Raw genomic sequence first — 10562 nt, 5'->3', positions numbered from 1 at the left:
GTGTCTTTGGCTGCGATAAGAAAGACATGGACCTGTTGGAGCTTGTCCAGAGGAGGGCCACCAAAATGATCCAAGAGATGGAGCAGCTCTCCTACAAGGACAGGCTGAGAGCTGGGGAAGAAAAGGTACTGAGGAGACCTGAGAGCAGCCTTTCAGTATCTACAGGGGAGCTGTGAGAAAAAAGGGGGCACTTTTTATCAGAATCTATTGAGATAGAACAAGGGGAAATGTTTTTTGACTAAGAGAAAAGTGAATAGATTGGATATAAGGAAAAGGTTTTTTCTTACGATAAGGGTAGTGAGGCATTGGAAAGGGATGCCAAGTGAGATGGTGGCTGCCCCATGTCTGGAGACACTTGAGGTCAGGCTGGGTGAGGCTCTGAGCAACCTGATCTAGCTGCAGGTGTCCCTGTTCATTGCAGGGAAGTTGGCCTGGATGGCCTTTAAAGGTCCTTTCCAACTCAAACAATTCTGTGATTCAATTGGCGTAGCTGAATTCCTTAGTGCTGGGACATGTCACAGCCAGTCTGCAGTTAACTAACAGCATCCACACCAGGCACTTGGTCCTGTGTGTGCTGCCTGTAGGTACGTACAGATGAGATCTTCAGCCAGCTAGCTGAAGGAAGTGCTGATGGAAGAGCTGTCCCAGCCTGTGCTGCAGGGTGTAGGGGCTATACTGGTTTCTGTGATTGCAGAGCTTGTGGATGTCTGTCGGCTGCTGAGCTTGAAGAGAAAAAATCTTCATGTATTCAGAGTATTGAGCTCTGCCGGCAGAGCAGACACTCTCCTGCCTAGTTTCTGACTCCAGATTTAGCTTGAGATAAAAATCTATTGGAAGGGACAGTTTCACGACAAAGGTGATCATTTAATATTGGCTGGAAGAGAGAGAAGCATAAAAGGCTGAGGTGGCAGCTGAGCATCACACTGGAGAATGTCCCTTGTTGCCAAACAGTGGATTTATATTTAGGTCAGACAGACACTGGGAACCTGTTCTGTTCTGTGATCAGAAATTACATCATCTGTTGGGGATTTTGTCCTCTGAAAATGATAGAAATTCTCAAATTCCCCTCTCTCCCCAAAACAAGGTCACTGTCAGTTGTCTTGTTTCCTGAAGCCAAATAAGCACACCAACACATTGGGGAATGAGGCACTGTTACCATTTAAATATTTCTTGCTCAGAGATCCGTATTTGATCTGAATTGCTGCACTCACTGTGACTTTACAATTTGATTCCCCAAACATTTTGCATTTGCAGAAATGTACTCAGATATACTTGCAACTTGAAAAACCTGTGATTCTATGCAAGTTGTTAAGCTCTCATTTTGTTAACTGTGTTAATACCCAGACAAGACAAAGAAAGAAAACGCTGAAAATTAAAAAGCTTGGGCAAAGATTCAGCAGTTAAAGGGATGAGGATATCTTTTAATGGTGGCTTCTCCTGCTGTTGCTCTCTGTGGGATACTCCCACTAATTTTGAGAAGTTCCCTGCCATTTAATTATCTTCTATGCTGCTTGTCAGGGCACCACTAAGTAAGTTGTGCCTATCAATGAGCCGCATCTACCGGTGGCAAGTTGGACTGAGTCTGCTTCTGGTGGTGGCTGTATGGCCCTGGTACCCTGCACCTAAATAACAGCCCATACTTTCCCTCCCTTTGTGGGTAAATTGTGAGCTGTTGTTGCTGGCTTTCAGCTTTTTCATTTTTTTTTTTTTATTTTTTTTTTTATAATGACAGGCACTCTTGTATGTATTTAACAGAGGATTGTCTGCAAGTATGCCCAAAGCTCGGATAGGATGAGGTGGTGTCAATTCAGAACAGCCAGGATAAGGCAACAGCTGCATCCTCCTGCCCACCATTTTACACACTCATTGTAGATGAGAATCTAAATTTGTAGTTCCCAAGCTGACTTGTAGAACAGCAGCTTTCCACAATCATTGCCATCAAGCCAGTGCTGGTGCTGGTTTGGATTCAGTACCACAGAACCACTGTTCAGGTGCTAAAACGTCGATGCAAGCTCCTACAGAGTGAAGTGCCTCTCTGTTAAAATACATCTTTTCCAGTGTTCTATCAAGCAGGTAGAAAGCAGGGAGGAAAGTGGTGCCTTCCTTGGAGGTCTTTTTGTATGAAGGAGCTCATGTATAGAAGACCATGTTCTAACATCTTTAGAGTTTCATTGGCCTTTGTGACATTGAGCAACTTGAGAGATTGGTTCTGGCTGTTGTGCTTCTATCTATCTGCAATGTATTTAAATCTGAGTGTGATGATTTGGTCCTGCTTTCAGCGTGCTACTTTTAGACTGATTGCATGTTGAAGTAGAGGAAGTGTGTTTCTCACTACCAGTAAATATGACTGGAGATGGGGCACTGAGTATCTTGCAGAATTCTGCTGGGTGGCTGCAGCGCGTGTGATTGATGAAGTGCATTAGGTGGCACACAAGTGAGATGGATGTAACTTACCTGTGCACACTTTATTTATTCCCTTGTTTTGACGTGGAAGACACCTGCAGCAAAGGCTTCAGAAAAGAATAGCGTGTCTTACATCACTATCCTGCAGAAAACCTGCCAGTCCACCGGGTGGGTGGTCAGTTCTGGTACATCCTTGTTCTGTAACCCTCCGGATGCACATCAGACTGAGGAAGGCTTTGGCTGCCAGGTCAGCGTTTCTGCAGAGTCACGAGCTCAGCTTGTGTGCAGCTGCTTGAGTATTCATACTGACATGAAGGATGAGGCAGGAAGAGGAGCGGTCACCCTGCCCAGTATTCAGCAGTCCACTGCAGGCTGAGGGCACAGGCACGTCTGCATGTTCCTTTTGGGAACATATCGTGTGTCCAGTTTGAAAGCTGAGGCTCGAGGAACATCTCAGTGAGCAGCTGGTCGGAGGATGCTGCTATCACCTGAACTGCAGAGAGCTCTGGCAGAGAGCTGCTTATGTGCTTTGGAGGATCAAGGTCTCTGTGCATAATGTAATTATCTGAATGTCTGAAGTACAGCTTATTTGCTCTTTTAATAAAAGAGGAAATTTAAATGCAAAACTTCTGGTAAGGCACATTAAGCTTTAAGGCTCACATACAACAATCAGCTCACTCAGGCTATGCTTTCCCCAGCTCTTCTCACTTAAGACAGATGACACCTGCATGCTGTGTGTTAGAACCGAGCTCTGCCCTCATTTACACCAGGAACCCTCATTAAGTTCAGTGGAATTCATTGAATTTAACAGGATTGCCTGGTGTAATTAATGTTTTGAGGACAAATTTTGTCTTTAACATGCATGCATATACAGCATTTAGATACGTAACTGCCTGAATATAGGAAATTCAAGCACTTCTATATACGTTACACCCAAACCATACAGCCACATCGACAGTTTCTTGCATTTTACAAACAGTTAATAATTTGCATACACCCAGCAGTGGTAATATGCTTTTGCATTTAAATTTTAATTATTCTGCAAGTCTACCAGGATGTCACTTGTTTAATGGCCTGCTGAGCTTGGAGGTCACCCGGTCCAAGTCTCCTCTACCATGCTTTTATCTGTGTAAAAGCCTCTACTAATAAGAACACAGCAAACATACCAAAATGAGCTCTATGTAGCAATACATATGTATTAGAATTTAGAGAAACTTGGAGAACAGGGGATTATGTTTTCAGGGTATTTTTTTTTTTTTTTTTTAATTTGACTTTGACTGGGATCATAAATTTTTATTCTCTGCGATCTGAACACAGACTGTTATTTGCACACACAGTGAGCTTAAGGCACTACTGAATGCAGTTTCAAAGGAAGCGTTTTTATCCCTTGACTGTAAAGAAGCAAAGTGACTTCTGCCTGCTGGGTGATAGTGACTGAGTCTACTTTCACTCACAACTGGAAAAGGCTAATCAAGTTTACCAAAGTGTCATAGGAGTTGCAGAGGGGAGAAGATCACATAACAAAGTAGTAAGACACCTGACCTTAAGCAGAATGCATAGGGATCTCTATGTTATTAAATTAAATGCCATTATAAAACTGTTTAACTGGACTTGTTCAGTGCTTTGAGTCTCTGGATACAGCGAAGGCTGTTACATACTTCCTATCTCTAAGAAATCCCCCCAGACGAAAAAATGACCTATGCAGGAGATGACAGAACGCTAAAATTACTTACAATGAACAATCTGTTGTCAGACAGGCATCTCCAGAGGTCCCTTCAAACAACAACCACTTTGTGACTGTGTACAATGGTTATCTAACAACCTCACTGGAGAGCAATAGGCACACAGAGGTACAGTAGTCAATATTTGGATTGAGGAAAATGACACATGCTATTAAAGCAACTGAATAAATGTGCTCTCAAAATTGCCTTTTCCATAATATACATTGTCAGTAACTTTTAGCTGATGAAATTAGCTTAGATCATTTACTCATTAATTACTGAAAAACAGTCATCAAAACAAATAAGGTCAAATGCATTTCTTTTTCATATAAAAATAAGAGTCTGAGTAATTGAGTGTATGTATATATGCACTGTAACAAAGAATAACTAAGCAGAGATGTAGCTGGCTGTAGGTCAGCACAGAATCTTCACAATGACATAATTATTAAGAGACAATAATGCTATTGCTTATTTATAACTGAATAGATTTTATTTCACATTTACACAGTAGCAAGAGTATATACAACTTTTAAAATCAGCCCCGCAGGGAAATACTTAGTTGGAAATGATCTAACCTAACTTGAGACACTGAGTATTAAAGCTGTCACCCTCTTTAACAGCCACAGCCTCTAATAGAGCCTGCTTCTTCTGCATACTGCGAGATGACTCCAACTCGTACATGGTTGTTAAGTTGAAGAGAACACTCTCGTGTAGGTAGTGTTTAGGGTCCTGCTGAACCATTCCTTCCAACTGGCGAAGGGAATCTTTCAGTTTTCCCAGATAAAGAAGACAAACAGCAGCGTTGTTATTAGCCTTAAGAAAAACAAATTGAAAATAAGTATCTGTATATATACATATATATATATATATATATACACATCTATGTATGAATTCCTAAATGATGAATGAGAAGGGAAAAAAGAAGTCTGGAGTAACAACAAATTTACCATCTGCTAAGAACTATTTTCTGTGCATACTCAAGTAACGTGAATAGATTGTCACTCATGTAATCGTATCCTTTTCATCTTTTCACAAGGTTTATCCTGTGCCAGTAGGACATGCTGACTTCTGCGAGCTCACACTCTAAAATATAACAGTCTAAAATATAACTACGTAGGTTGCTCTGAAAGTAATGCCTCCTTTTTTTTTCCGTGGAAACTACAACAGGTTAAAAAAAAAAGCACAATAACACTCTTCTACAGAGTATATTCTTGGCTACGAAACTCTTTTTCAACAGTCACCACCATTAACTGTACCTTTTCACCAGAGATGAACAAGAACCTGCACGCTGCACTCATAAACATCTGCACCAGCAGAGGTGACCCACTACTGAAATGCAGCACCCTCTGCCTCACTGTGCTCACATCCACTGTTTTGTCTCCATAAATGTTCAGCAAGTGCTGATGAATGTCGATGGGTGAAATTTTTTCTACATGGAGGAATTCAAAGCCACACCTTCGCTTCATTCACACTTCCACATCAGACTGTGACATTGTGTGCCTACATACTAAACAGGAGATATTTCTTTCGGAGCAACCTTTGTAATACAGGACATTAGATAGTTAATTTGTTAAATCAGTTGTATCAGATTTCAGAAACTGCACAGGCCTCTGCATATTGCCATTTTCATAGCTTTTTTAACATTTTCACTCTATCTTTCAACACGTTTTCTCTCTGGCTTATGTATGGAGATTCCACACAAGCAACAGGAAGAAATGATCCTACCACAAAGATACCTACAACCGACTTCTGGTAAGTTCAGCAAACAGGGCAGTCTAATATATCTTAAATGATAATATCAGGTTCCATATTTTCTTTTCCTAACATCAGGTTTTATGAGTTACCAAAAGATTCCACCATACAGTCATATAATTTGTTTAGCAGCAGAAACTTTCATACTTCATAGCTGTAGATAACAGAATAATACACCCTTTCAAATATTCTTTTTCATTCTCCTCAGGAACTCTTACTAGTAGATATCTCAGAGTTTATCACACGCACTGTTTTACACCTGCAAAATGAAGCAGTTCATGAGATGCTTAAACTCAGTCCTCTCGGTCCTTAGGTGGCCTTGGATGAAGCTGTAGGGGTAAGCTGTGTGAGTTCTTAGGAACCACTCACAAGAAGTTGCCACATATAAATAAAAAATGTAAATAACCTCTCTTCTTTAATCTCCTTTTGTGATGGAACCCGAGGATGTGATGTGCAAAATGTTAAAAATGTCAGGTTTAAAATGATAGTATCCCTTCAATGCTATGTGAAATCAAGTTAATCTTACATACACTGGCAGCTGCCATTTCTTTTTCTAACGTGCATGTCTATGCTAAAAACAGTGAGTGCAAAAAAAGAAAAAAAAAAAGCATTTTTGCAAAGATCCCATAAAACATAATGTTTTGGAATGCCTATATGCATGACTAAGTATAAACCAGTTCTTTATTTCCCATCCTTGTCTGCACTTATCCTTTTGTATACTAAAAACTCTGGCACAAAGGCTACACTTAATTTTTCTATCAAGCTCTGAGCACTCTTAATAAGTACTCTGGGTACTTATTAAATACATGTGTGAAGGTATTACACCAATAATAAAGGTGTTCACAATAAATGTAGTAATTTGGAGATTTACCACAGCATTTGATGAGTCGATCCTTAAAATTTCTGTGAAAAATCGATGAGCTTCTGCAAAATTATTCTGACCGAGGTGGAGAAATGCTCTAGAAAGTAAGTGACACATGAATGAGTTCTCCTGAAAAACCCAAGGTGATAATATATTTTAAAAAGAATGGACATCATTTTTTATTTTTCCTATTATAGATGTGAGAGTTTCTGACATTTGTTCTTCACGGTGTAATCTTAAACCGGCAAGGAGACACTGATTTACAGACAAATGGAATGACAACTCGGATCATTTGCTTATTATATATTCTGCCTACCAAAGCAAGAGTCTTCACTGTGTTTTCATTAATTCAAAAGAAGATACTCTCTTCCTGGAATTATTTCTCTTTATGAAATTAGCTACGCGATATCATTTTCAGAGCACTTTTGAATTGTATTTTCTAAATATATTAGGCCAACATGCTAAACGTTCCAAATGGAGCCGCCCATTGTGCAGCTCAATTACTGCCTTGTCTTCCATCACTCCTTGAAACTAACAAGCAGTAGCTTTACTAGCAGATTTGATTTTAGAATAAGGGCTCCAAATCGCTTCTCCTTTCTTAAGTGTTGTTACTGTACCATGCAATACAGACCTTGTCGGTCTATATTCCATTAATTCTGATTTTAGACAGATGTAGTTACATAAAAGAGAGAAAGAGAACAGAATTGCCTCAAAGGTAGCTTAATACTCATAATGTATACTTCGCAAAACTGTATTTTCAAGCTTCAGTTAGCCATTAAGTTATCTACCTGTTCATTAAAACCATAATTTGGCTTTGTAGTCCGTCCAATTTGTGAGTCACTTTCTCAACATCCTGAAAATACTTTTCTGCAGTTTTTATGTCTCCAATCTAAGGAACGAAGAGAAGAGATTAGAAGAGATCCATACTGATGACTTCCCTTACAAAGGATAAGAACATGAAATCCTGTCAAAAGACATTATCTAATTGTTTGATACCACGCTGACTGGTTAACGTTTGTTATCAAACAACATGTTTGAAGAACCACACAAAGATTATGAGAAAGAACATCCAAATCAAATATAGTTTTACCAAGGCAATGATTTTCAGCAGTGTTTGAGGAGCATTCCTGTACTATAAGAGCAGTGGTGCCCTACCTCATTTTTGTAAAATTAGCTGAAATTGAGCAGAGGTCAGAATTATTTTCAGTAAGACTTGATGTTAGGCCACAGGAAATGACAGCTCACTGCTCACAACCAGAAGTGGTCAATAAGCATGAAAATTGGAATGCAGTAGCTTGGTACCTGGTACAGGGCCTGTGCTCAGTCAACACGCCACTTTTGGGTCGTGACCACTTTAGTGCATCAGACCAAAACATGTCAGAAAACAGAGCCAGTGCAATGGGTCACTGAGGGGAGGCAGTCCGTCTGCAGACTGAAAAACACTGGCTAATCGTTAATGCAGGCCGAAGGAAAGAAGGATCTGCAAGTTGGCATTCCAGAACTCTTAAATACTCTTAGCATTAGAAATCACACTCTGCCCTGCTGCACTCTTATGCCACCTTTTGTTCTGTTCACAGTGGTCAGGGAGAACAGCACAACTCTTTTAACAGGAGCCTGCAACCACTGTGTGCTTAAGTCTACAGTTTGTCTGGAAACCAGGATTATTTTTCTAAAGTACTCCTAGGATTTATTTGCTGCTTTTAACTCTGTATTTGTGGCAACATTGTAGAGGGTAAGGTCAGACAGCTTTCCACTTTTGAAATTCTTTAATGCCGTTACTTAAATGGCAATTTTGGATAGGTGAGCCAGCAAGCAGTCTATTAAAAACATACAATAAATACTAGAGACTAAAATGCACTCACTGTTTCTTCATTACATGTCAATTTCTGCTTAACAGGTCAGGTAACTCTTGACAGAATTATGGCGCTTCTTACAATTTCTGTATGGTAGCCTCTGTCTTCTCCTGAATTCACCACTTCTCTTAACTCCCTTTACCACTTATATGAAGGCATCTGCTCATGGCTGGCAGTATATCAAATCAAGGCCTCTTAACATCAGTTTCAAGTGTGGAATGTTGCTTTTTGATTAAATCATTAGCATAATTTTGTACACCATCTTTTTTGTTCACCAATGTACGCACGTGTAATTTTAAAACTACAGGTTCTTTGTATTTCCTAGCATTACCTAATGCCACATAGTGATCTTTTCTGTTTTTGTCCACTGCCTCTACAATATGATAGTTTTAGCAATAGTTTAAAATGCAACAGTTATTCACTACATAACTGTCAACAGCAATATTACCTAGCAGATTTACAACAAAGTGCATACCTGAAGGAAAATCCTTCCAATTCCACTCAACATCTGAGGCTCTTGCTGTGGGTAATATTTGATGACAGTGTGATAAGCATCGACAGCAAGCACGTAGTCCTAAGGGGTGAAAAGCACACAACCAAATATTTAAGCTCAGCATTCTTTAACCTTTATGTAGCCTTCTTTTCAAAGATACTGGTAAACAAGAGCAAAATAATAGCAACTTGTGAATGGGACAAAATTCCTGCCTATCACTGCAGGCTGACTGGATTCTCTCTCTTTTTTTTTTTTTTTAACTGGAACTGGATCATATTTTGTAGCCAGGATGAACATTTACTCTCTAGCTTAGATTATTTAAGATGAAAGTCAAAAGCTTTGTGTGGAAAGTATACTTGTGGAGTATATGTAAGCATCTCAGGGTTCAGATATAAGTATAATTAACATAGTTTAATAAACTCTACTGAGGAGCTTTGGGAACTGTGCACACACTTTTGCCTTGTGAAAAACACAACATAGTGTGACAGAAGCTGCAATTTCCTCCATGTTTTCAGGTGACCTCAGGCAAGCAAGACATTTCCCATCCTTCCACCCAAGCCCTTGTTTCCTTCTCCCCTACCATGTAAAAACAAAACGAGCACTTAAGCCAAACAGAAATTGTTTTGGGTTAAGATAGAATGAGAGGTGGGTTGGTTTTTATCTCACACAGACACGCATGGAGAATGTGGGCAGGTTGGCACGCAGTGGCTCTGAGACCTGCTGCAGGTCACTGCTCCTGCACCCTCTGCATCGTCACCAGTGGTGGGGGTTAGATACAGTTGTGTTTCCATTGCTCACATGAAAGAAATTCACATGTGATCAGTTACTGAGCTCCAGCTTATTCACGGTAAAATTCCATGAACTATCTACCTGGGCAGTAAATTAGAGCCTCTGGCAGATATACACGAGAAATTCGGCATGTGCTCTAAGGGAAGACACGCAGCAGCCACACTCCCAGGGTAAGGGTTGCACCAGCCTCAGCTCTAGTTTTTTTAATCAATTCAGACCAGAGGCACAACACCTGTATTTGCTTATAAAAACCAGGCAAGAACAAAGACAGAAGACAGTGCTGTACTAACCTGGTGCTTACTAACAATTCTGCCCTTCAACTTCATACAAGAATTTTCTAGTTGGCATTCAGAAGCAAAGATATGAAAGAATAACCTTTCAAAACTGCACAGACATCTTGGCATACTCTGTACCATACGGTTTTTTGGTCAAATTATGGTGCTCATTAAACTTCTCCCTAATGTGATCACAGCTACTGCTTGAGGTACTTATTTTTCACTCCTCCTCAGTCTGAGGAGGCCATATGCCCCAGGTACAATGTATTTCTTTTCCTCAGATCATACTTTAAATGACCGAGCCCCATTTGACCCATACACTGGGTCACCATTTGGAACATACTGACTTCTTTCACACACACAAAAAACAAGAGAAGTCTTTAGAGTCTCATCTGCATATGAGACAAATTGCTC

At 40.0% G+C, this 10562-nt stretch overlaps 1 protein-coding gene across 2 annotated transcripts in view; it reads right to left on the bottom strand.

Moving 5' to 3' along the window:
- Window positions 1-4592: 4592 nt before the first annotated feature.
- Window positions 4593-10562, bottom strand: part of TRAPPC12 (trafficking protein particle complex subunit 12) — a 44159-nt gene continuing 38189 nt past the window's right edge. For both annotated transcript variants that reach the window (XM_085217967.1, XM_085217968.1), the window contains exons 9-12: window positions 9067-9165; window positions 7527-7627; window positions 6748-6835; window positions 4593-4937 (exon numbers count right to left, since the gene is read on the bottom strand). In XM_085217967.1, coding sequence (XP_085074093.1) covers window positions 4695-4937; window positions 6748-6835; window positions 7527-7627; window positions 9067-9165 — 531 coding nt within the window. In that variant the 3' untranslated portion in view covers window positions 4593-4694. The remainder of the gene's footprint in view (window positions 4938-6747; window positions 6836-7526; window positions 7628-9066; window positions 9166-10562) is intronic.

This window comes from Meleagris gallopavo, chromosome 2 (genome assembly GCF_905368555.1).
Source record: "Meleagris gallopavo chromosome 2, MGAL_WU_HG_1.1, whole genome shotgun sequence".
NCBI lineage: Eukaryota > Metazoa > Chordata > Aves > Galliformes > Phasianidae > Meleagris > Meleagris gallopavo.
Note: the sequence above shows the minus strand (reverse complement) of the source record. Positions and strands in the feature narration are given on the sequence as shown.